We start from the raw sequence: 26,828 nt of genomic DNA on the forward strand, positions 1-26,828 counted from the left end.
GGCTCGGGGAGGATGTACAGTTAAACATGTGCGTACTAATCGCGTATCGATAAAACATTCATGAAACCTCTGCGGTCCGAGGTCTACGGTCTGCGCCGCGAAGGTTACGACCGAGTCAATACGTGCACTCGTGGGCCGGAGCGGCGCGACGATGGATTATGATCCTTTAACGTCCATTACCGAGCGCGTCGAAGTCGCGGCTCGTATAATGCAATCAATGAGGCGGAATGCCGGCGTAACGGCGAACAAGCGCGAGCGAAATACAATTTTTTATTTTTTTTTTTTATTTTTTTAAGCGTCCCGCCGGAGGTTATCGATCTTATTTGAATGAGATGTATTTCGGGGAACTTCATTAGGCTAAAACGCGACCGATAAGCTTGGCCCCGTATACGTATAATATGTAGGTATGTAACGTGATATCGTACAAATGTGTACCGAGTTATCAGAAGTAGTGAGGGAAGTAGCGCGAGAAAAACAATTCGATATCTAGCCTCATCTATCTTTTCTCGGCGTAACGCAGTGGTTTATATGCTTTTTATCCGTGCGAGTATCAGCGTTGTGCGATATAATGACGCTAATGTTTCCCCTCTCTAAGTAGTTATTCTTACCTAATTGTCTCGCCGATCATTAATGTTATGCGTGCTGCGTTTTGCGATGAAATAGCCATGCTGAGACTCTAACGTACTTGATTTCTATCACGGGACACTGATTTTGCCTGTACAAACAGGTATACGCGAATATTAGCACACGTATCGACACCCCGACGCACGTCCCGGCGCACTAAATTGTAACCTAAAATAATTTTAAATAATGGTGTTAGATTTGTTCTTATTCGCAAGAGAGGACGGTGGAGGCTCGTAGCGGATTTCGGTGAGACTAACAACTTACGAAAGTGACTACAGAGCAAATTGTCGGTAAGTCAGACATTTTATTTTTCAGCAGTATTAGAAGAAATTATGCGCGCACTATTTTTTAAGAGATTCTAATTTATACAAAGTACAAAAAAAGAATCATGCGACTTACCAATCTGCATGAGCTTCAGCGGAGTTGTAGAGTTCTCTCGGTGACTGTAACATAAAACGCAACATATTAATGTAGAGATGCTGGTATATCAATTAATAAAGTTCATAAAAAAAATATTTTTTTTTTAATTAAAGATTTTATTTAAAAATTGATGCTCACCTAAAAGTTGCTCCACCGATGCATGATGCCTGTCCGAGGCCTGCTCCTCCTCTCAGATGGGACGTGTCGAGCCATCCTTCCGCGCACAAGTCACTCGCGAACACCCCGACCGTGATTTTATAATCACGAAAATTATCGACGCGTTCCTGTCGGCACTCGCGTTTAGAATAAAGCCCTACTAAAAAACTACGCCCGAATACTCAGCGGAACTCGCGGAACGACCGACGAACCGGCTGCGGTTCGTATATATATTAATATCGGCGGTTACGACACTTGCGTTGATTACATTCACCGTCAGGAATGGCGTTCGTGGTGCTGCGACGGCGGCTTGCGTACGTGATTTTAGCGCGGTGTGCGTCGAATCTCACACGAAGCACGTGCGTAGATGTGTCGCAGAGCACCGGTCACAGAAAACTGAAGGGAGAGGAACGCGCGCCCCACTACTCCACCATACTCGGCGGCCGAGAGAGGGGGAAGTTACGTACTCCAGCCGCTCGTCGCAGCAAAATGAACATATCTGCCTTCCAGTGTACATAACCTGTAGCTTGTTTTTCATATACTATTATTAAAAATAAAAAGAATTATTGAGCCTCGTACTTCGGTCAGGCTTCGCTGCTGGATGCACCCAATGTAATTTTTCTGAGCTACGTAACTTTACGTAACTGGTGTGCACTGTGTACAGCAGACTGCAGATCTAAACGTTCAACAATTGTTTTCTTCCCTGAACGCAACCGATAGTAAGATTATTAACAAATATTTGATGTAGAATAGATCTAAAAATGGATTAACAATAAATTCTCGTATTAACAGAATATGGCAGAAAAAGGTGCTCATTTGACTGGAACTACTTATATTAGACCTTCTATTTTTGAAATTATTGCACAAGAATCGCTTGCATCTACTCTTGAACCAGCTTTTAAAAAAATTCTTTCAGTATGTTATTCAGTACATTATTTAAAATATTTTTTGTAACAAGTGGCAACTACTTTTCAAAGACTTTGATCTGTTTTATAAGTACAAAGTTCTGTTTAAAATAAATACTGTATATAAATCACATTTATATGTATAGAAATTGTTAATTACATTAATATAATAATTTCAGTTTCTTGTATCTTTTAATCCTGAAAAATATGGGCATATTCTTCAATGGACAGATGAAAGTTATTTAATTTTTAATGCATTTCTTCAACAATATTACTTAAGGAAATATTGTAAGTATTTTTTTAATATGTCACATATTTTAATATAATTTATTAATATAATTTTGTAAAAAGGATGTTTATTATGTCATCATTTTCAGCTGCATCATTTTCTGAAACATTTTATGGTTTAAAACGTGTGGCAGTAGTTAATTCTAAGTTAAAAGAAAAATTGGTATATAAACAGCAAATATTATCATTAATAGTAATTGTGATATTTCCATATTTGAAGAATAAACTTGTGGAATTCAGTACTAGATATGAACTAAAAAAAACAGACGGTCGTACGTCAAAAGAGGTAAGCTCAAAAAACAGCTCTTATTTTAAAATGTGCATATATTATTGTAGTAACTTATTATTATTGATTACAGAAGAGACACAAATTTCTTCACGAATGCATTGTTAAAGGACATTTAATTCTCTTTATAACATATGAAACTCTCATGTTATATAATTATATTCTTTATGTATCTGAGAAATCAATATATCCATCATTTTTGCTGAAGTCACTATCTATTACACTGACATATACCGACCCACAATCCACTCTCACTATCGCCGAATTATTGAGGAAGATAAAATATAATTCTTTTACCATTGGTGATGGATGGAATATATTTCAAAGAGTTGTTACTGGATCTCTTGAATTGGGAGCTTTCTTTTTACAGTTCCTTTCTTGGTGGAATCAAGAAAATTATGACATGAATATTATAAATCTTCCAGCCCCACCACCACCAAAAGTAAAAATTAATTTATTAAGTAAATTAGCATAACGATAATAAAATATGGAATAAGTTTAAGTACTAAATAAAATGCAAATCTATTTTAACAGGTGCCAAATGTAGTGCAACAGTATAAAGGTATCTGTCCAGTTTGCTGTAAGCCTCATCGTGTACATACAGTTCTTACAGTATCTGGGTAAATAAATTAACATTCTAAAGCTTAATTACCTTAATAACGGTGCACTATTTTATTTTTAAGTAAAGTATGAAATTAAATCTATCTTTTTTACAGTTATGTATTCTGCTATCAATGTATTTTGTCAGAAATACGAATGAAAAAAAGATGTCCAGTTACGTGTTATCCTGCTAAAGAAGATGATTTAATACGCTTATATATACAATAATATACATTTATTAGATTTATATTGTTTTATGCAAAATAAATTAATAATTTTTTTCGATTTTTATGAATAACTTTTTAACAATGACAAAATTTTTTTTTAAGAAAGAACATCGTTATATATCTCACTTTATTTAATCGATATAAATAATTATCTTACTTCATTTAATTGCGATGACGAAATATTTGTCATAAGTGTAAGGAAACTATGATTAGTTTCCTTTTTATCAATAGTCTGTAAATATTTTGTTCTTGCATTTAGAATTTCCTCAAGTTGCTTTTTATATTTTCTTCCCAACTCCAAAGATCTAAAAATACACGTAAAAAGATACTAGAAATTACACGCGATTGTATTTTTCTGAAATAATTATTTTTTACACAGCTATATTTTAACATACCTATTCCAATTATAAATTTGGATATTGATTTGTATAGCTTCCTTAATTAAATTATTTTGTAACAGAATTCCTTCCGCCATCGATACATCTCCCGCTAATAATGCCATTTGTGCATTTTTTTCAGTAGCAGTAGGTAAATTCTATAATGTACAAAATTACTTTATTTAATTTATTTTATACTATTTCAATAAATTTAATAACTATAAGGCTCAGTTTTATTTCACGTTTTGATTTCTCATCAAATAAACGGATAATTTTATTACCTTAATATATTTGATAAAATCTACTTTATCAAATCTACAAATAGCAGCATAAGCTTCTTCTGCAGCGTGGAGTTCTTTGTTATCAGTCGCTATAACAGCCATGCAAGTCCATAATATTTCATTCTAAAATCATACGAAAAGGTTACATGTAACATCCTGTAATTTATCTAACAAGCAAACATCGCGAAGTTGAAATGAGACCACCCTTTAAAGATTAGACGGCTTTTTACTTTTCTCTATTTGTATTATATCATGTTGAATATTACCTGAGCTATACGACAAAGAGCAAGCGCTTCCTTTAATCTTTTATTTGATATGTGTTCGTGAAAATTTGTAAAAAAATTGTAAAAAGATGATGCAACAATAGCACCGTCTCCACGTCTCACCATAACCATACCATTACGAACGCTTACAATGTCAGGTTGTTTCCCAAACTCACTATAAAAATTAAAATATTTATAAATTAAAAAAAAAAAAAAAAAGAATTGTATAAAATACTGGAAAGAACAAATTACAAAAACATTGGATTAAACAAAAGAATTAAATACTGTTTGAGATTGAGTCGCGGCAAGGCGCAACATTATTTTTGAAAATTCAAGTGTTACCTGCTTTCCTTGTCAATTCTTGTTCGTCGTATTACCTTCCGATCACTATAATGGACACAATTAGGACACAGCCATACTGATAGATTCGTGTCCAACATTGCAGTTAGTACATTTGCATCGGTTGCCCACGCAATATTGTATGCCATTGCAGCTGAAAATTAATAGAATTATTTATTGTTGTAATTGGACGTAATTTATATAAAATTTTTTTAATGTAATTTTTTTAGTGGAATTATTTCTTTTCATACCAATTTTGCATATTCTTCCAAATCCTGTTGTCCTTATTGCAATTAAGAATAAATCTTTATTGGCATCTATTAATGCTATATGACGATCTTTCGCGTCACCAATATAGTTTAAGGCTACTTGTGTCACATTGTGCAAATGTGAATACGATTGGCCTTCTACTATTGGCTTATTGTTAAGTATTTCTAAAATATGGAGTACTAAAAAATAAATTAGTGCGTTAAGTTTTTTAATATCACTTTGGTCTTTATACAAAGTGTCAAAAATAAAATGTTAAATTACATTTTTTATTACTATGATTTCCTATAACCAAAGTATCATCGCATAATGATATGCAAGCAGGATAAAGTGGTTCTGAAGAAAAACCTTTCCATCTTGGACTACCCAATAAACGACCTTGATAACTGTACAATGATACAGTATTCCATTCCACAATTAAGAAATGCCTAAACAAAATTATGTTCATACGATTGCATTATTGTAAAACTAAAGGCACAAAAAATATGCTTTGAAAACCGAAAAAATTTACGCTAATACAGAAAGTAAAGAAATTTTTATAGTTTTTATAACTGTGTTTAAAATAAAATGTGTATTACCATTTAAATAATTTCTTTAAACTGTATATTTATTATACATAATGTCTTTTTTTAATACTATTTTCTGGGATATTTTAGTCCGATTTTTTTTTCCTTATTTTATATTATGAAGAATATATTTAATTACTCACTTTTCTGCAAGAAGTACAGCAGAGATGGCACTTCCTTTTAAGTTAAATATCACTGGTGTATTCCAATTTGTCACAGAATATACATGGCATTGTATAGGTGTGATAACAACTAAATGATTAAAGCCAAACTCGAGATGTACAACGTGATTGGAAATTTCTAATACTTCACGAATTTCGTTGCCGACTTCTCTTACTTCAATTACTTTTCTTCTTACCAATGTAGCTTCATAATTATCCCATTCCAGTCTCCTATTTTCCAAAATTGTCAGCATAATTTTAATAAAATCAAAACAAATTCTGTTAATATACTATGTTAAAATAAATGAAATTTACCTATCTATGATATGACCGGTTATAAGTTTTCCATTACTGCATGCCATAGCAATTTGCGTACTATCACTGGACCAGGCTATACTGTAAATGCTCCCGGTATTTACTTTTTCTACAGAATGCGACCACTGAAACATCGTAAATAGATTTTATAAGTTAAAAAAAGCTATTAGAAAAAAATGCAATTGCTAAATCAAACAACATAATTGTCTATTTCTATATTCTTTTTTTTTTTTTTTCTTAAATAGATACTTGTGCAAAATAAACATTAAAAAATGATTAAAACGTATGCGTGTGAGGAAGATGCGTGCGAAAAGGGATGAGAAGTATTTGCTGTGTGACACACAGTCCACGAATTATGCTTTTTCATCCTTCCTCGCACGTGTTCAACGCATTAAAAAAAATTGCAATATATTATAAAATTAATCTTACCCCATTTTTATCACAAAGCTTGATCGTATTAAAAGATCCAACAGCAAAATAATTGCCTGAAGAAAAACACCAACTAACTGTTGTCACAGGATGATCACCGATATTACTGCTATATAATTGATGGCCGGTAGCATCCCATATCTATTAAAAAAAATGTACAAAAAAAAATTTCCTCCAAAAACCATTATAATATCAATATAAGAATAATAAAAAATCACCTTATACCTGCAGTCTTCGCCACCAGAAACTATAAGTCCATTTGTTGGATTCCAACAAGCAGTCAGAATAAGATTATCATGTGCATGCCACTAAAAACAAATAAAAAAGCTATTAGAAAAAAATGCAATTGCGAAATCAAACAACAAAATTGTCTATTTCTTAATATATTATATTACGAATATTATATTATCTAAATATATTATATTACGAACAATTTGAAAAATATACAATCGGGAAACATTTATAAAAATTTAGAAAAATCTAATAATTTATTTAATTTTTATAAAATAATTAATTTCTGTAAAAGAATTTTTTACATTGCAGAAAATAAGTAATGTAAAAAAATATAATAAATTGTTAATTTTAAATTCATCGTGTATGATCGAAAGATTCACAAATTATTTTTTCTAGTCCCTTAATAATAAAGTAAAATATTTAACATACCTTATATGGTTTTAAATTAGAATTAAATGATTGAAGAAGTAAGTTTCCACCCTGAGAATATAATACCATTGAACAGTCAGGACTCCAGTTAGACGTTAATATCGGAAGGCTTGCTTTTACCAATGTAGACCGAAGCATACCATTACGCGACCAAATCTTAATTAATCCATCCTCGCCAGCTTCAATTAAAATATGTTTCTTGATAAAATAATACTTAAAGAATAAAATTATATCATACCTGTTAACAATGCAGAACCATCAGTACTCCATCTACCTACTATAGTTGCTCCTTTATGGGCATCGATACTCTTTTCAATACGACCATTTTTATTAATCAAATGATATTTTCCTAGAAATTAGATATAATAAAAATTATTGTATTTAAATTAAAAAATATTTAATTTTTTTTTTATTATAAAACAGTACATGGTTTAAAATTAGTATCATTTTGTGCTCCGTATTCTAAGGCAACAAGTCTGTCTTCTTACTACATTTTTACCATTAAGTGAATAACGTACCATCGGCTGTAGTGATCAATAATACATCTAAAGAAGACGCTTTAGCGGTCGAGGCAATTTTGGGACGTGGATGCCATTGCATGTCAGTAGGATAAAAATCACTCGGAAATTTCGTTACTACTGTGGAATGTGCAATACCTCCTTCTAAATGCCAGCACACTAATAAATGATCTTCCCTGAAAAAAAAAACAAAATATTAATAACGAGTTAATACTTTTATATAATATAATTTTTACTCACCCACAAGAAAAAATTTCTTCTGTTGAACTCCATGCAACACAAGTAAGTAATTTTTTATGTCCATTATCTTCTTGTACAGATATTTTAAATTTCATACTGTATTTTTTTTGTTGCTACTTTAAAATATATGTTTGCATATATGCTTTTTTATAAAAATAAAAAAAAATGCAACACGCAATTTACAAAATAATAATGAATATAATTTAATTTAATTTTTAAAATACAGGTAAACCGATATTACTAACAACAAGTAATTTTATCACGTAATTCCAACGTAATAAATTTTCGTTTGTTTAACGAAACTTTCGTTCCGACAAAAATCACATGAGTTACGTTAATAACTAGTGTGGATATATTATGTTTACACTTTAATTTCCATGGCAACCATGGTAACGGAGAATGGTCAGAACCGTAAATATAGGTGGAAATATATTTATATATTTTATATATTATATAAATCGATAAAAAGTGTTGCACGTGAACAACTTTAATCTATAAGAATTAATCAATTATATTTAATTATTCTTTTTTTATTCACCTATAATTAGTTAATTTTTAAGGTTTACAATTTGCAATTTTAATTTTACTATGATTCATGCACACTTAACTGAAATTAAATGTCTTGTAACTTCTACATGCAATAATTCGTATTTTGTTTAAAGAAGTTTAAAATAAAATTTAATTGTTTTTAAATTTATTTAATTTTTAAATAATAAAAAAATACTGTGTGTATGTGTGTGTCGGCTAAAGTTTTACAACAGTTCGTATTGTAACTTTCTGTGTCTAACAATAAATGCAGTATTTATTTGAACGGCTTCTATTTGGACATTTCTAAAATACTCTGTCCATTTGCAACCTGACTATTCACACCGTGTCAAATCGAACTGTACCCAATAGCTATAGTTTCAACCACGGAGTAGAATACTACTCCGTGGTCAAGACCACCTTATTTCACGACTATGAATGTCGTTTCATGAATGTCAGCATTAATACTGTGTTCCTATTGGTGGATAACAATCGCGAGATATTTTACTGCACTCTGCTCTAAATAATACTGATGACTCGTGATGATGGGCTTTATTTATTTACTGTCCGAGACGAATCGGTAACTCTGAAAACGTACTCTGGTTGTAAAAAGAGACATTTTGTCTCTGGGACTGTGGGAGGCTTCGCGTCGCTTCTGCGATATCGGAAGGTAATGCCGATAATGTTATTTAAATGAGATAGCAATTCCACAACGCACCTCATGATAACGGAATGACACGATGCGAAATGTATTTTCGATTTTTTCCTTTTTCCACCCAACAGTTCTAAGTCCCAGAATTTTTTATTTATTTAATTTTCTTTAATGTGCAACTCATAATTATATTTTATTACTATTTGTAGCAGCTATGTCAAATGAAGAACGCCTGAAAAAACTTTTGTCAGATCTGGGAAAAGCTACTCTTCGAGGAGTTCGAAAGTGTCCAAAATGTGGGACTTACAATGGTTCCCGTGGTCTCTGCTGTAAAAATAAATATTGCGACGCAGTGTTCAAAGAACCTGGTGAAAAGCGAAAACTATCTACAGAAGCATGTAAGCTTATCACAGGTTCTATGGTGCAAGTATTCTCTGTACGAGTCAAAGACAAGGGACCTGATTATCGTGGCTTTGTGCAGTTACCATTGATAAACTCTACCATTTCAAATGATATTACAGCACTTATTTCACAGACCACAGCTTTGTGCTTTGTAGATAGTTGTGAGAGAAGTTTTCATACCAGTGTTCTTAAATGCCATGTAAGAATTTTATATCATGAAACTTGTTTTATATATATTTTTATATACAGATTTTTATAATTATATATATATATATTTTTTTTTTTCAGGAAAAAGGATATTCAGATACTGTATTTGCATGTCAGCACATTCAGACAGCATTGAAATGTTATGCAGAAGCACAGCCATTAACTTTAAAGAATTCTATTTTATCATCATTAAATGTAAATAATGAAACAAAACGAGAAATATGGCTGTTAGCCACAGAAACTTCTGGTCCCTTAGTACAAAGAGTCTCAAAGAATATAATGGCGGTTAAATGTAAAGCTTCCCCAAAGCATCCTCTAGGCTATTTACATTTTTCTTTCTTTGTTAGTAAATTAAAGGATAGAGTAGAACATCGTTACTTCTGTAGCTGCACTACATTTAAGGTAAGCAAAATATTTATTTAAAAAATTAAAGAAAAATTGTAGGTATGTAATAAAACTAAATTTTTTAATTATTACTTAAATTAATGTAATATGTTTAGCTAAAAAATATTTATTTTATTTTTATTTATAATTATTAATTAATTTATAGGGTACAACGAAACTTGGGGATAAAGACAGCACTTCGTCGTCACAATCAAAGCAGTGTGTGCATTTTTATGCATGTATTTGTGCTTTTGCTAGTGACCCAAAGCTATCCGAAGAATTTAGTTATTATATAAATTTAGATCAAACGCAATGTAGTATAGAAAAATCTCTAGCGACTGTACCACAAAACGAAGAAGAAGACAAAATTGTTGGAATTGGTGAGATTATACGTGTATATTCTATACGTTGAGAAATTTATATATCTTTTAATAACAATATAAAATTTCAGATTTTGATAGTTTAACTACTGATGAAACCGATACACATTTATTAATTTTTCGTGATGATACTTTAACAGTACAAAGTTTGGATGGAAATAGATTAGATTTAGATTCTATAAATTTAGATTCTTCAATTTTACCACACAGCATTGTTGAAAATATAGAAGTGGAATGCGATCGCAGTTTACTAGACGATAACAATATAATATCGCAGGTAAAACATACAAAATAATTGTTTTTTTAAGTTTAAAAAAAATCAAGATTGAAATTATTAAATTATTTATATATTATGCAGGTTCACAATTTAGAAGTAATTGATCAAAATGGTGTTCAACTGGGAGAAGGAAATACCATAAAGATACTAGATGATCAAGCAACAATTGATACAAAATATAATGTACTCAATAACAGTCAGTACATATTAAATGATAATAATATAAAAATATTAGATCCAAACACGGTAAAAGTTCTCGATGGCGGTGCTACACTCTTGAATTTAACCAATGCAAAGCTCATCAGTAATAATATTGCTTCAAATAACAGTGCTGTTAAAATAGTTGATCGAAACGCAGTGCATAATAATAATAATAATAATAAAAGTATATCAAATTCTGAGGGTAACGCAACGCAACCCATACTTTCGACGAAACGGAAGAGAGACGAGAAGCAGATGAATAATAATAATTCGAATCTCAATTCAATTGAATTTAGAAAGACAAAAACAAAATCTCAAATTGTTAAAAAGTATCAAAATACTTGCGATGATTTGGATGAGGCTAATACGAACTTGCCGTTTATCAAGTGGCTCGCTTCAATAACCGAGCGTATAAATCAGACAATGCATTTTCAATTCGATGGCAAACCCGATCCTCTAGTGTTTCACGTGCCGCAGATATTCTTCGACTGCTTACGTGAACGAATATCATGTGGCGGCAAGAAGAAACGTTTGCCGAATTCAACAACGGCATTTGTTAGGAAGGATGGGGTACCGCTCGGAACGTTTACGAAATACACATGGCAAATTACAAATATATTACATGTAAAGAGTATTTTTGAGACACCATACATACCTTTAGAGATTACGAGAAGTTTTGTACAGAATGCAGACGGGACGTATGAATTGTATAAACGAGAGGAAACTGACATCGATCGTTTCAAAAAGACGAATAATAACGCGTTGATTAAACCGTTAGAATTGAAAACTTATTTAAAAGTGGGTAAGTTTGATATATGAAGAATAAATTTGATTACTTGATAAAAATAATTGATCAAAGTATGAAAGATTAAATTATTGTTTAAAGGGTTTGTCATTAAAATATGACGATATAGATAATTCTATTTAATATATGGTTTTTACTTTGTTTATTTTTAGGAAATACTTCTCCAAATCAAATCAATCCTACGCCATTTTTGATAGAATGGATACCGGATATTTTGCCGATCTCAAAAATTGGTGAGCTTAGAATTAGATTTGAATTTGGACATGTAAAGAACGAAACAAATCATAAATGGAGGAAAATTGCTCTTTCTAAAAACGACTAAATTTTATTTTTGACATTATTGGGTATATTTTTATCATTTATATTTAATATTTAAACAATATTTGAGAAGTTGTGAAACAAGGAACAAATATTATGAGTATGACATCTAATTTATGAAGACAATCTTTGTCTCATAAAAGCATAAAACATTGTTTTCACTAATAAATAGAATTATCAGTTGAATAATATGATGATAATCTTTAAAACTTAAATATTAATGTACTTTTGTATCACTGATGAAAGACTGATGCAACTTTTACAAAAAAAAAATTAAATAATACATAGATAAAATTTTAATTTTGCTTTGTATATTCGATTTATATGTGATTACCGTTATAAAATTGTGTTTTATTCTATAACTTGTATCTTCAACTTTATTAAATATTGTAATCTTAAAATATTTTAATATTAATTATTGGATTGTTGCGTTCGAAAAAGTGTAATATAGTGTACATACGTACGTATTGTAGCTTTTATGCTGTTATGTAAAAAAATCTATTTATATTATTTAATATTATTGGCACATTTTGTGGATATTAATTTTAAAATAAATTTATTTTAATTATATTAATTATGTATAGATACATGTTTAAATTTAAGGGGAAACAAATTATAAGTGTAAAAATATATAAGTATAAAAGAGTAAAAAATATATATATATACACACGCACACATGTGATTTTATTTAATTTTTAAAGCACTAAATTTAAATATACGAACAAATGAATGAGATATTGAAATTCTAATTGTAAGTAAAGCGTTTAGAGTTATCAACCCATTATACTGTGCTTGTTTGAACGAAATCTGCAACGAGGAGTACGAAACTACAAACCATCCCTTTCGTTACCTTCAAATTTGACGAATTTGGCGATCTGCGATAAATTTATCCGCTTAGGTTAAAGTCCAGAGCACGCACTTTTGCATAACGCATAACGCGTGTGCATAATAAATACGATTGGTTCAATTTTGTTGTGCAGTAAATACATGAGAAATTGAATCATCCGTATTTCTTATGCGCACGCGTTATGCAAAAGTGTGTGTGTGTGTGTGTGTGTGTGTCTCTGATCTTAAGTTTGTACTTGTAGAAACCTTAACCTAACAAATTTTCTGTCATCATCTATGGGATCGTGGAGTAATAACATTTTTTTTTATTTAGTTACATTGCTACGTATTTAAAAAAATTATATTAAACTTGAAAAAAATAGATATCATTTATATCACATTAATACGATAGTTAACAATGAGATTCAATAATAAATTTTTTTTTAAATTTTTCAAAAAAGATATTTTAAAAAGGGATGATTATAAAAATATTCTTATAACAAAATTGGGTTTATCTCCTACCGATGTAGAAATGTTTTTTAATATAAATGGAAACATTTTAAATATTCCTCGTCATCGAATATTAAAAAATTGCCTGATATTTCAAGTGAGTATATAAATCTTACAAAAATTAATACTGTAATTTATTTCTTTTTAACAGCATATTTAACAAATGTAACACTAATTATTTCTTATAGAAATATGATGTCAAAGTGGATATTCTAGAAAAGCTTTATTATTGCCTAAGATTAATTGATTATAAATTAGAGCATAGAATTAATCTGTTTAAAGATATGGGAGTACCAGCTATAAATACAACTTTAATAAGCCGGTAAGTATCTATTAAAATTTTATTTTGTAATATGCATAAGTTTTTATTATTATTAAAAGTAATTATTAAAATTCCAGATCAATTTCTCATTTAAACTCAAATGTGTCTAAGTTTAAAGACAAGGTTGATATCCCACCCTACCAAAGCATTGCTGTAAATATATTTGGCAATGAAGCTTCTAAAGAAATTTCCAAGTTGGAACTGAGTGACAAAATGACATTAAAGCAATATTATCAAAGATGCCTGTTGTATTGCAAAACTCATGTATTCAATCTGCCATATTTGGATGATAAAATATTGCTGGACAGATATACAAAAATAAAAAGTATAAGCATGATCACAGAAACCCTGAAAGTTCTTAGAACTGATGTTGGTTACGACGAAAAAATAGCAAGTATAATTTTAGCATTAAAAAAAACTGAAGGAATTTGTTAATGAATAAACTTTATTATTTTAAAAGAGTAAAAATGAGTAAAAGTTTTCGTTTAGTTTCTCAAGTCTTTAAATTATTAAAAGAAATTGATTTTCTAATATTAATTGAATCGATATCTTTAAATTTTTATAATTATATAAAATATATTTATACGAATTTTTTGTTTTAACAGATAAAAAAAAATCCTTGGGTCATTACTGCTTCTTCTGATAACATCAGATCCCTCTTAAGTAATTTTACAGATATCTTAGGAATACCGATTGTAAAGTGTTTGAAAAAATATCCTTATTTACTTTTTGAAGATGTGGAAAATATTAAACGATTATTGATATTGTTTGAAAAATATGAAATACCAGATAAATATGTGAAAAGCTATATGAAAGTTTTCAAGATTAGTAATGAAGCTTTCTATGAGCGAATAGAGATGATGAAACGTCATCCGGATTTGAACATATGGTATAAGCATCCACGAATGGTGCAAATGTTATGTCAGATAAAAAAAACGAGGCATCGTATACAATACGTTAATATCATGGATTCTTCAAAGTGGGCTAATCCACAAGCGTTTCTGTCTTCAAAAACAGTACTGGACAAGTAAGAGATTATAAGTATTTTGTAAATGCAATTAAAAAATTAAAGAATTGAAGTAGTTTTGATGATATTTGATGAATGCATATGTAAATTATGTTTTTTTTAGGTCTATGCAAATCGGTTTAGTTTCATCTAAACGTAATTTAAAACATGTGATAATGAAAGAATTGGGAGTAGACGAGAGTAATCTGTTATTAAGACATCAACATTGGAAAACGGCTGCATTTGCTGAAGTTGTAAATATGTTGAAATATTTAAAAATGCATTTTACAATAGATGAGATCCGCCCGAATATACATATCGTACTATATGAACAGTAATACTTATTTTTATTTAATATAATATAATTATTGTTTTAAATAATTGATTGATAAATCTCGTACTCTTTTTTTTTTTTTTTTTTTAGGTCAAAAGTGGAAAAAATGCTGGTTGACTTGAAACGACAATACTCTAAAAGCAAACGATACTCTTTCACTAATAGCCAGTATCTCGCATTATGTTTGTACATGCTAGAGAAAGATAACCATTTCACGGGCGATGGTATTTGGAATAAGGAACGGAACGCGAAGCACAAATATCTAAAAGATGAAAATACCGTCGAAAAATCTGATTATAATACGAGTCCTGTGGAAGATAATGATAATAGCCTGAGTTTAGAAAATAACGATAGTATCGATCATATGATGATGCATGAACGGTGAAAGCGATGCTTTATTATAAAGGAGGATTGGAACAGCAGGATGTATATTGTACACGAATGTTTTTACTTGTACAAAGTATCTTACAATAAATCACATTACAGAAAATAAAGATTGTGTATTCGTAACGTATACGATACGTGTAAAAATAATATAAAAAAAAATATAGTAATAAAAATAAAGTTTTAAACGTAACTGCAAAAATGGAAGATCAATGCAAAAGAATATTTATTGAGTTTATTGATTTTCCTTTATTAAAAATTAGCCTCGTATATTTATATGTTTATAAAATATACATATAGATACTGCAACATGAGATATGCGATTATATCAATTTTACTTGGCGTTTTTTTTTTTTATTTATTATTACAAATTATTTTCATACAGAAACTGAATATTACACAAGATATGTAAAGCAAGATTATTTAGATTAAAATTCACATTCTTCTAACGCAAAGGCAAAGGCACTGCACGGGGTGCAAGGCATATTTTATTCAAGGCACGAAAAGATATTTGGAATTATAATACAAATCTATATAAATGGTATATTTAGCTTTTCTTTTTCCTTCTTTCTCGTTTTAACGAAACTAGATTCAGAAAAATTATCTTCTAAAATAAGACATTTATCAATAATATGTATCTATAACTTTATTTTTATTCTTACCAACCGTAAGGCTTCTAAATATAAAGTATCGATAATCACTGCGAGATGTCGCTTCAAGACTTAATTTAAATGTTTCTTCTAGTTTCCCTTACCTTCTCTTTTTCAAGCAAATCTGTTTTCGATTGCGTGTTAATTGCACAGATCGAAACACGAGTTATTGAAGCTGCGAAAAATAAAATTCTTACATAAATATACATATAATATACTTATCCTTCTTCCTTCAGTTAAATAAAATATTTTATGTTCTCAGGATGTTATTATATTCTTCTCTTTCTTTAATAGATTCTCTCTCGCAGGTGATTTAATTATTAATTTGGGTGACTTCGACTGTACTCTTAGTTAATTTAATCGTTAATTAACCTCATGTAGTAATCAAATTTTCAAGTATCGTGTAATAATTTGTTATCCTCAATCAATTTTTTTGTACGTTGTACATACGTTAAACGTTCCGACAAAATTATTTTCGACAATTCTGACCTAATTAATTTAATAGGGGGTTAGTTCAGTTAATCGGAATTTGGTCCAAGTCCCGTTTTCGTAATCACCCAAGCAACAAGTACATAAATTATCGCGGCCGTTGTAACGCGAGGATACTCGAGCTCGAGATCTTAAAACTTTCATTACTCTTTCAGAAAATTAAAAAATGCCGCCTCCCCGATCGGGATCTCATTGGCGCTTGCGTGCGCTTGAATTTCTCGATGTCGACCCCAAACGATTAAAATTGCGCGATCCAATCCTAAGCCCAGGAAGCTAATACTTGCCGCGCTTGCCGCGAAAAGTCGCGGACAGATCGCAGAAGTCGCCTAGAAGAGATCTAGAGCGGAGGAGGCCGCGAGTCAGTTCAGAAAAGGAGGCAGCTGCACGTAGCTTGGCTGACTGCCGGGTTCGCTCTTCACCATAACCTGGTCCTTCATAGCTTGACGCGCCTGCGGCGAGTGCATCCCGTAGTCCTTCTGATCGGTCTGCGGCGGTGGCGGCTGTTGCTGCTGCTGCTGCTGGCCGTAATCGGCCGCGGCTTGGTCGTGGGCGTATTTGTCCGCGAGGCAACCGCCGTGTTCGTCCTCGGACATGGAATTGCCTAGGTGAGTAGGCGGCGAGTGCGTCGTCACCATGGTCTGATAGTCGGCGCGGGTGAGCGGTCCCCCGGGCGGTGGCGGACTGCCGCCACCAGGGTTCATGTAATCCTGGTGGACGCGCATCGTGTTGCCAGCAGCGGTCGGCGTGGAGAACAACGCGGCGTCGTGCTGCGTCGGTGGTAGCATGCTCGCGTACGACGAGTAAGATACGCTGCCGTTATTGCCGAAACCCGCGGCCGCCGCCGCGGTCGAGTAAGGTGAGTTCGACGGGCTGAGGAGATTCAGATGCGGCGTCAGGTCGTATGCCGGCGAGTATGCCCAAGCGTCCGGCGGTGCCGTTGCCGTCGTCGGCGACGTGAACGGGTTCAGGGTATTGTTGAGCGACGTGAAAGAGCCTGAAAACGGGCAAATAGAATTTTACAATAATTTTCTCGTATACAACATTTTATTACAACACGTGTGTGCTGTGCCGTGCTGTGCTGAAAAAACGTAACGTATAATTTTACGAAGTACTAATTTTGTTACTTTTTAGGAGACCGTTTTACACAACGAGGACAATTTACCTGACAGACCGGGGCTGGCGGAACCCGCCGCCATGTACCCGGCGGTCTTGCGAGGCGGCTCTTTCTTCCGCCACTTTGCACGGCGATTCTGAAACCACACTTGCACGCGAGTCTCTGACAGGGCGAGCTTTAACGCAAGTTCATCCCTTGCGAAAACGTCTGGATAAGGCGCCCGTTCGAAGGCTCGTTCCAATTCTTCCAGCTGGTAGGCCGTGAAAGTTGTTCTAAGGTAGAAAAAAGAAATAAAGGTAAAAAAAAGTTTTTCAGGATTTTTGGATATAATTTTGTAATATAAATCAACGTTACGAACAAATCAGCAAGAGAGAAATCTCATTTTAATATTTATAATATAAATGTAAATTTAAAACGTATTTTTATTTTAGAACATATAAAATCGTCCAAGTACCTCGTCTTTTTCTTCTTGATATTATTGTTGTCAGTCTTCTTTTTCGAGTCTTTCTTGGCCGGCTGCGCCTCACTACTGACTGCAAAATGCAAAATTTTTATGTACGTTTAATTGAAAATTTCAGGTAGCGATGAGGGAATTACAGCAGGGAACTATAACAGTTTCTGTTGACGATACACAAGTCCGCCCGTGGATGTATAAGAGCGTCTCGTTGTAGGTGTATTAAATTATTTAAAATTCTTTCGCGATCGTCTTTACTTTATCGTCTTTCAATGCAAGACTATGGTGCGAACCAGTTTACAGATTTCGACCGAAACTAAGCGAAACGCCCGCGTACTGAAGTCAAAGTGATTAAAAATTCTGTCGTGATAATTGTCGCCCTTTTTTTATAACTCGAAGACTAACGCTGCTTTTTAGTCAACCGCGGGTCTATTTATATGTGTTTCGCACATCTTCTCGCCAATTCCCTGGCTTATACTCGATCTCGCGTCGGTTACAGTGATCGTTCACCCGAACTATATTATCAAAATAATAATTTCGCGTTTAATACCTTTCTTTGTTATAAGTTTTTTGTTCTCGCGTTCTAACCGTTTTGTCTTTTCTATTTTTTACAGTTATCCTAAACAGTTTCCGTGTGGAAAACGGAAGTAAGAGAAAAAAGCGATTGTGTTTAAAGAAAAAAAAAAAAAATCCCTCCATTCGGACGAACGGAAGATGAAGAAATCTGCCGAGTATCAATTACCTGGAGCGAGTGCATTGATTGGGTCGTCCGGTTTTCTCTTGAGTGCATTGCCAAGTTGCAAACCCTGTTGAAGACTCGTCGAGGTCGGCGTGACGCTGGTGGACGTCGAAGTAGTTACATCTTGAGTCTGCGAAGGTAATTGCGCATACATGCTGGATAACTCGAGTTCCTTGAGCTCTTTCTGCTGCTGCTGTTGTTGTTGAAGATGATGCTGATGCTGATGTTGCGACGCGGCCTGATGATGCGGTGACGGACTGTTGGACGAATCCAGCTTGTGAAGCTGACCACCGCCGGTTGGCATTAGATCGCCGCCTCCGTGATGACCGCCACCTGCGTGCAAGCTCAGCATCACCTGGATGCTGTGAGCTCCAGTGGTCCCGCCGCGCGTTCCAAAGTCCGAGAAGATTGGATCGTCCCACGAAGGTGCACCCTCCATCTTTGGTAATTTCTTTCGTGATTTCTTAAACGGAAGACCTTCCTCGACGGTTTCTTTTATTAAAAAACGCACACTTTGTCCAATTGCGTCTGGTCCCGAAATGTGCCACACAAATCACTTTTGTTATCTTCCCTTCTTGACAAGCCGACGTCAGTTTCACGTTTTCTGGAGCGCCGAGTAATCGTCACGGCTAAATTTAAATCCGACAACCAGTAGAATCGCCATTTCTCACATTTTAGGATCGATTACGGCTGTCATCGAGGCTGCAGTTCCGTGATTTTTCAATTCTTTCCGCTTCCCGCGGGTAGAAAAAAAGAAGGGAAGAGAATCGGCGTCGCCCGATTGTCCGATTGCCCGTAATGGAGCCCGCGCGGCAATTGCGATCAATTGTTGCCTGGGTTATGATTAATTTTGATTAGTTTTAAGCGGCGTTAACTCGCGCGATGCGCCGGCCGATTATTCGCGGCGGACCTTGGAAGAACTGGACCGAACCGAGGAACGACTTCTCCCTCGAAACGAGAGAACCGTCCGTCCTCTCTTCTCTCTATCGGGACACTCTCGCCACTATTCTATGTCCCGAGCCTCTGGCTAATCAGCCGCCACTCACACAGGCTTATATTTTCCGCGTCATGCCGGCCTAGACCGCCCCCATACCCGGGTCCCCGGCCAATCCTGCTCCATGCGGGCGCGGTGATGCTGCCCCTCATGGTCCACCGCCGTCGTTCTCCTTGCTCCGCTGTAACCGCGGGCCCCTGTGGCCCCGTGGTCAACGGGCGACTCGTCCCCCTTCCCTTCTTCGTCATCTTTCCCTCCTCATCTGACCTGCGCGCAAAAAACGTCTTCCGAGCTGCTGGGGCGCGGACGGGGGTGGAGGATAACACGGGGTACGAGGGTTATCCGCGAGGGTTACACGGTACGCTAGCTCGTGGGAATAGAAATAAGCGATCCGCTTCGTGAGAAGTGGAGGAGTCTGTTTCCCACCTCTCCTTGCCGGTCTCTGCAATGGCGTTTGTAACATGTACATACGTTTGCGATCAAACAACCTGTGTTACGTTTAAATGATTGATACGCGGATCTTACCTGTTTATATTTTTCCTTCCGTTCCTTACGTCTTTTTTCTAATCGTTGAAACTTTTTCAGGTGCAACGCAGCGACGTCAACCGTGCCGTCAACGTCTTGTCGCTCAGCCGTCTTCGTGAGACAAATTGGTTGAATATGAATATGAACGCAAACTGTTATCGGCGAAATAGGAATCCGTACACGAGACACCTGGCTGCTCGCTCTTTCATCCTAGTATTCATCTTAATTTTTTCACGAATTCTTCCTTCGTTTTTTCAACGAAATGCAAATTGTACGTCGCACGGCATCTTCGAACCCAATTCAGTGGACGAAGTAGAAACAAAGCGGTACCGTACAAAAACGTGAGTACAACGTTTACACGTTAACCGATATTGATCGTGATCGCGAAAGGTGTCCGACACCTTCACCACCCCGAGGAAGAGATCCATGTCTCTGTTGGCCGGCAGTTGGCGTAACACTGAGCCCGGCACTCTTAAGCGCAAGCCCAATGAAATCAGCAATCGCCAGGAATTGCCTCGAATTGGCCCAATCAAACCCACCCCCCCGTTCCCCGTACGTATACGCGCGTATATTAACCGCTAATTTTCGTCGTTGGTAATTAGCGCGCACGCTTGTACATACGAAGATTTCGTTGGGCTCTCCGCTTTGATCGTCCCCATCGCGCCACCGATCTACCTTAATCGTCTTCTCTTGAATTACTTTCTCTGCTCGATCATTCGGTTACTTTCTTAATTTTACGCGTCCCATTAATTTTATGTTAGATTCACTTTGCTTATTACGTTACGTTAAATAAAGGTTTTTTTATTTCATTTTATTTCATAATATAATTTGAGATTTTTATAAAATAGATTTAAAACGTGATAATGTCTTGATTATTATATGTATAATTTAGAAAACAAGTTTGACGTCGAGAAGTTATAGAAGACAAAAATGCATAATTGTTTTAAAAATAATCTCACTTTTTTATTTAGTCTTTTTTTTTAAATAATCGATTAAATTGTTTTATTTTTTATTTGTAGTTCTTTGGTCAACGAATGCACGTTTTTATCTGATGAAACGATCGACAGGGAATATACGTAGAATAATAGAGGTATAATATAATAATTAATATGAAACTTTCAGGGTGAAGGTGCGATAATGCGGGTGATGCGTCATCGTGGCTTATGTCCCGCCATTTTAACGCATAAACTTAAACGTGGCAGCAGCTTGTCGCTTAATCCAAACGTTTAGCTACATCCATTAATTTCCAGCCGTCTTTGCAACTTTGACGAGTAAGTCGTAGAATTTTAATTACTTTACATTACAGAGTTTCTTTTTTTTCTGCTAGGATTATTATTTTTATATTGATTTTAGATCGTACTTTTAGATTTTGAAGACTAATTGCATTCTCCGTTTGTTGTAGCCGACAAGATACTTGAATGGAATCCCCGCGGCGACTTAATTTCTAATTTCACGGCAGAGGACGACGAGGCCAGATCTCATACGGGATGCTCTAGGACATTTCGGAATGTTTCTTCGTATCGAAGAGGATTGGCCCCAGGAGGTCGATACGCGGCAGCGACGGCGACGGCGGCGGCGGCCGCAAGAGAACGAGGAGAAGTCGGTAACTTAACTGGCCTAAATGGGTTTAACTCGATGTGATTTTGCTGGCGAACCACTAAATTGAACGAATACGAACTAAACTGAACTCAACTAAGCTAATCATATCACATTACTAGCGTTATTAGCCGAGCGACGATATAAGTGAAGGTCCGGTGAGCGTCGGACTGCAGTGTAACGCAGCCTCCTGCACTGACCCTCCGTATCCGCGACTTTCTCTCGCATCCGCGCGCCCGCCATTTTACACAACGCAAGATATAAATATGACCTATATGTATAGTAAAACGTGCGTTTGACCCGCCGGACTCGTCGGTTCATCGTCCGGATGGATCAGGTGTTGAAAATTGGCGGACTGAAGGGCTGCCTAGAGCGAGTTCGCGGTGTGATTTCCCGCCATCGCGTTATCGCGCTTCTCGCGCCACGCCGTACCGGAAGTAAGTTCATCGAGTCCCGTCGCGCCGTCGCGCCAAGAGCGAGCATCACTCCACGTTGTTCTCGTAACGTTGTAATTAGCATAGCATAGATAATTAGTGTAATATAATTTTGTAAATACGAGATTGACATGGAGTAGGAAGCTATGAGAAAAAATAATAGCTCTTTCTCGACTCTTTCGAATCTTTGTTGAATGTCACAATTTTTTTTCGATTCTTGAACCGCAAATTCTGACTTTGATCGCTTTGTCAGAGGGGACAGTGCGCGCTTTTTACCGCTTAAAATCATCTTTACAAAATTATATTATGCAAATGATCGTATCGAACGTCGAACGGATGAAACGCGAGGTATACATAGAAACGTGAAGTGCATAAGGAAGGAACCACGTTTTACGTTCCCCACTCCATTTGCAACGTGGTTGGACCAAGTTTGAAGAGAGATAAGAAAAGAAGACAAGTGTGATACGTCATCGCCCCTCTACTTCACGCGGAGGGGGATAAAGTGGCGCGGCCTCTTCAGCTCCACCTCTTCGTTTTAGCTATCAAATTAACCCTCGATACGTAGTGCAGATGTAAATTATTCCAAAGTCTGCTCTTTTTCAGCCGCGCTTTGTGCACACGTCCAAAATTGTTTTCTAAAATGAGAACGAGAAGTACATATTAGAAAAAAAAACGAATTAAAAATATAGTCAAAAGAATTGCAGATCTTTGAAGGTATATTTATGAACTATAAAAGTATTAAAATCGTATTTGTTACTTTTTGTTTAATACAAAATTCCTGAATCGTCAACGTCATAAAAAATAAACACGTTTTAAATTCAAATTGCATCAAATCGGTTTAATTTAATAATATAAGAGTTCACAGTAAATTTATGGAGAACACAGTCGATTATATTATAAAGAAACAATTGTAATAATCAAAATATCGAAACTATAATAGTTTGATTATAAATGATTACATTTTGTCATTATTACTACAAAAAGAAAATAAGTTTGACGAAATAAAACGTTGTAAGAATGGTTAAAATAGCAGTGAAGTACGATTGTAATAGAATAATTTTTAATTAATGTCATTTGCACTTATTGCAACGATCCTGGCAATAAATGCAAGTATTTATAATCGTGGATCGCGCGAGATTTCACAAATTACAAACGCGAGACTTGTCTAATTTTCGTCACGAAAGAAAATTTCGACAGAATCGTGCACGCGCGCAAAAGAGAGAAAGAGAGAAACTCAAATGCTCGACCTTTGAACAATAAACTTGTTTTTTTTTTTTACACGTTATTCCGAGTATATTTTTTTCTCTTCTTTCCCGTCGTCGTAGGTTTGTCACAGCGTTTAACGACGAACGTGCGATTCTGCCCGCAGCGTCGGGGCCTACCAATTGAGCCTGTTAACGTTCAATTGATCTAAATTGCCTCAATTGAACGTAATTACACGAAGGCGACGAGGAACCTCCGCCATGTTTCTCTCTTTCTTTTTTTCTCCGTGCCGCAAATATCATACCGTCAATGAGATGTTACGTTCTCAAGCTCTTCCTGCTGACTATTGCCGATATCGTACTTTTAACTATCAGTCGGGACGGCAAAGTGAAATTTCTCCGCCAACTTTTCCAAAAGAAGTTTTACAATGTAAAGTATAAATTACATCATTAATAAAACACTCTATGTATAAAGAAAAGATGAACAAGAAATCTTCGTTGCTGTTACACGTTTTAAGTTTTGTATTTAGATATAAAATTGAGCAAAAAAAAAATATAAAATAATTGAAAGTCAAGAATTATAAATAAACTGCGTTTATGCACTTGCGAAGAGAAAATCAACGAGACAAAATTGTAATACCGTTGTGAAAAGTAGAGGAAGAGAAAGATACGAATTTTTTAGAGATTTTTAAAGAATAAAAAAGTAAAGTACGTCATACTTGTGCGACATAATTTGCGTAATTGATATTCAAGTATGTATCGCGCGGTTTTAAGCTCGCGCAGATATCGCCCTTCGAAGTGAGAGAAAATGCGACACTTTAAACGATGACGTCGCATCCTGATTAACTCTCGGCGAACACGCTCGCTTGCATCCGTCTCGTTCGTATCTCCGCTGTGTATTTGCGCACCGAATACCATTCGTAATATATGATATCTTTAACGTCTAACTCCATGATAAATTTCTGTCTAAGATTCGCTTACGTCAAATGTCATTCGGAACAGCTAATCAAATTATTTTAATAATGTTTTAACGTTAATATGAAAATATTGGATAGATGATTGTATCTCTTTACTCGTCTCTCTCTCTCCCTCTCTCTCTCTTCGCATATCTTTTCTCATTCCTGTCAAATAATAGCAACGAGAGATTCCACGGTTATAGAGTAATCTTCCCGCGCTGGTGATAAAACACCGAGAATGAAGTGTCCGAAATGGCTGCGGGTCGCGTGTCAGAGAAAGAGTCATCTCTCAGCCAGCATAAACGGACTTGAAAAGCATATGGTTTCGCCATACGGGGTCCTGGAGGACCCGGGAGCAATTTATAAACGGAATGCTTTCGTTGACGTGTGGGTGCTACCTTTTCAAATCTACATCCATATATGTATACGTATAACAATCCCCGAATACTTATGTCGAAATAAACGTGCGTTCCCAGAAGAGAAGAGACAAAATTAAAAATATAAGTATAACAAATAAAAAAGGAATAAAAATTACATGTTATTTGTTTTATATATATATTTTTTTTTTAGCTCTTTTTTTCTTTTAAAAATTAATTTATATTTACGATTATATTTCATAAATATTTATAAATGTAATATATTTATAATACAAATTTTAAATAATTTTGGAGCAAAAGAAGCATGCCTAAACAATTTTTTAATTAAGTTAGTTTAAGTACTGATTTCTAAGTAGATTAGATTCGAGTCAGTTGTTGTGCCTGCATATGGGTACATTTTTTCCAGATTTGCGTGAATACGTAGAGTAATCAGATCCGAAGATATGCCCTATGAACAGTTTTCACCCGCAGTCGTGTTTTATTGTATTACATAGGTGATCTTGCATGCGGGACGAACGTCGAACTCGAGGCGTTTTTGCCTTCAACGACACGTCATGAGAAAACGATTCCTCGTGAAATCGTGTTCTCACGAAACATGTGGGTCGGGTCGGGCCAGCTAGATGTGTGTAATCACGGGAGTATAAGATATTTACAAGGGGCGGAGGGGTGTTATCGTGCAAATATTATATTACGTTAAAGTAAATTATCATAATAATGTATATTTGATAGCACATTATTCTTTTTCAATCTTATTTTCGATGTTTAAATAACTTAATTAAAAATTAATTTATTTTAAAAGTTGAAACTAATATTATATCATTATTTATATAATTTTGTTAGAATTTAGCAAGAAACGAAGTTGCAATTTGAACAAGAAAAGATCTGTATTTATCAGCTGATTTCAGTCGGATCCTGAAAGCGGTAAGTGGCGGCATCTAACGAAAAACTTTGAGAAGCATCGTTATTTATTATTACAAGAATTGTTATAATAAGAAATTTGTGCATAAATATATTCAAAGATTACGTTTGAATAAAACCTTCGCTCAGGTTTTTTATAAACATTTGAAAGACAAAAAAGTACTATTTTATACATATAAAAAATTAGTCAAATATTATTTTTAATTACGTTACGTATTTCTTGAACATTTCTCGTTGTATTTTCTTTTACTTATCTCATGCCAACCTATTTCCTATTTTTATCAATTATTTACGGCTACCGTTTGTACATAAATAATTCATCTTAGCATTTATCTTCAACTGTAATTTAATATCGTCGCGTGTCATCAGTATTTTTCATTTCGTATGCAATGTTTGCAATTTAAAATCTACGAAACTCGCTGCGAATTGGAACGAAGCACGCGAAATTAATGTCGCGACATTATCGGACGTTGCTCGGAATTTCTAGACGCCTGGACGTCAAACATCTTAAAATATCACGTTAGAAAGACGTCGGGAAACGTCTCTTGTTCGCGAGGTTACACGAGGTCCATCCACCGCGATGGAATTAGCCAAAGTGAAAAATAGATTAGGGCAAAACGAATAAAACTATTCTTTTTTCGCGTTCCTCCGCTCTTGAGATTAAAATCAAATGCATTTACGCGGATATCTCTATTTCTTTCGAGACGCAAACGAGAAATAAATGCCGAAATAAATTAATATAGACTTCCATTTGTCGCTCGTCTCGGCATCTGCTAGAAAGCTTCATACATATTTCTACGTAATTAAATACGCATTAACAAGATTGTCTTACCGCTGCATTCTTTTTGAAAAGCGGACAGTCGAAACCCCGGCTGACGAGAGCGAGTATTCGAGCTCGAAAATAGATGGTTTTCTGGGGACCA

General features: G+C 34.5%; 5 protein-coding genes and 2 long non-coding RNA genes across 9 annotated transcripts; 5 read left to right on the top strand and 2 right to left on the bottom strand.

Annotated features, from left to right (window-relative positions):
* Positions 1 to 1,676: 1,676 nt before the first annotated feature.
* On the top strand, positions 1,677 to 3,566 carry Pex12 (peroxin 12). Its single transcript, XM_070657105.1, has 7 exons — positions 1,677 to 1,919; positions 1,993 to 2,115; positions 2,285 to 2,393; positions 2,483 to 2,679; positions 2,753 to 3,121; positions 3,214 to 3,299; positions 3,396 to 3,566. The coding sequence occupies exons 2-7, from the start codon at positions 1,996 to 1,998 to the stop codon at positions 3,505 to 3,507; spliced, it is 993 nt and encodes a 330-aa protein (XP_070513206.1). The 5' UTR covers positions 1,677 to 1,919; positions 1,993 to 1,995; the 3' UTR covers positions 3,508 to 3,566.
* Positions 3,364 to 8,846, bottom strand: Oseg5 (intraflagellar transport protein Oseg5). Its single transcript, XM_070657068.1, has 16 exons — positions 7,926 to 8,846; positions 7,686 to 7,861; positions 7,406 to 7,516; positions 7,168 to 7,346; positions 6,723 to 6,812; positions 6,505 to 6,645; positions 6,076 to 6,200; positions 5,743 to 5,991; positions 5,298 to 5,461; positions 5,018 to 5,215; positions 4,770 to 4,920; positions 4,431 to 4,602; positions 4,165 to 4,287; positions 3,902 to 4,041; positions 3,664 to 3,811; positions 3,364 to 3,469 (listed from the first exon to the last, which is right to left on the bottom strand). The coding sequence occupies exons 1-16, from the start codon at positions 8,018 to 8,020 to the stop codon at positions 3,455 to 3,457; spliced, it is 2,277 nt and encodes a 758-aa protein (XP_070513169.1). The 5' UTR covers positions 8,021 to 8,846; the 3' UTR covers positions 3,364 to 3,454.
* Positions 8,847 to 8,963: 117 nt separating this feature from the next.
* LOC139102889 (uncharacterized protein C2orf42) lies at positions 8,964 to 12,957 on the top strand. 3 transcript variants are annotated; one of them, XM_070657071.1, is made up of 7 exons: positions 8,964 to 9,120; positions 9,312 to 9,703; positions 9,793 to 10,113; positions 10,262 to 10,475; positions 10,547 to 10,752; positions 10,834 to 11,751; positions 11,911 to 12,957. In XM_070657071.1, the coding sequence occupies exons 2-7, from the start codon at positions 9,317 to 9,319 to the stop codon at positions 11,950 to 11,952; spliced, it is 2,088 nt and encodes a 695-aa protein (XP_070513172.1). In that variant the 5' UTR covers positions 8,964 to 9,120; positions 9,312 to 9,316; the 3' UTR covers positions 11,953 to 12,957. The 3 variants fall into 3 exon arrangements, with proteins under 3 accessions (XP_070513172.1, XP_070513170.1, XP_070513171.1); XM_070657069.1 differs by having other exon boundaries at positions 10,834 to 11,755; positions 11,911 to 12,953; XM_070657070.1 differs by having other exon boundaries at positions 8,965 to 9,120; positions 9,315 to 9,703; positions 10,834 to 11,755; positions 11,911 to 12,954.
* A 170-nt stretch (positions 12,958 to 13,127) lies between these two features.
* On the top strand, positions 13,128 to 15,567 carry Mterf5 (mitochondrial transcription termination factor 5). Its single transcript, XM_070657075.1, has 6 exons — positions 13,128 to 13,508; positions 13,600 to 13,733; positions 13,811 to 14,123; positions 14,339 to 14,760; positions 14,864 to 15,073; positions 15,164 to 15,567. The coding sequence occupies exons 1-6, from the start codon at positions 13,320 to 13,322 to the stop codon at positions 15,456 to 15,458; spliced, it is 1,563 nt and encodes a 520-aa protein (XP_070513176.1). The 5' UTR covers positions 13,128 to 13,319; the 3' UTR covers positions 15,459 to 15,567.
* A 111-nt stretch (positions 15,568 to 15,678) lies between these two features.
* Repo (reversed polarity) lies at positions 15,679 to 19,342 on the bottom strand. Its single transcript, XM_070657092.1, has 4 exons — positions 18,907 to 19,342; positions 18,165 to 18,243; positions 17,759 to 17,982; positions 15,679 to 17,590 (listed from the first exon to the last, which is right to left on the bottom strand). Exons 1-4 carry the CDS (start codon positions 19,340 to 19,342, stop codon positions 16,956 to 16,958), a joined length of 1,374 nt encoding a protein of 457 aa, XP_070513193.1. The 3' UTR covers positions 15,679 to 16,955.
* LOC139102927 (uncharacterized) lies at positions 17,877 to 18,913 on the top strand. Its single transcript, XR_011545795.1, has 3 exons — positions 17,877 to 18,006; positions 18,289 to 18,377; positions 18,779 to 18,913. It is a non-coding gene; the product is annotated as an uncharacterized lncRNA (long non-coding RNA).
* A 918-nt stretch (positions 19,343 to 20,260) lies between the features above and the next one.
* Positions 20,261 to 24,133, top strand: LOC139102928 (uncharacterized). The gene is made up of 4 exons (XR_011545796.1): positions 20,261 to 20,360; positions 20,483 to 20,763; positions 21,545 to 21,693; positions 21,825 to 24,133. It is a non-coding gene; the product is annotated as an uncharacterized lncRNA (long non-coding RNA).
* Positions 24,134 to 26,828: the final 2,695 nt, after the last annotated feature.

This window comes from Cardiocondyla obscurior, linkage group LG05, assembly GCF_019399895.1.
Source record: "Cardiocondyla obscurior isolate alpha-2009 linkage group LG05, Cobs3.1, whole genome shotgun sequence".
Classification (NCBI taxonomy): Eukaryota; Metazoa; Arthropoda; class Insecta; order Hymenoptera; family Formicidae; genus Cardiocondyla; species Cardiocondyla obscurior.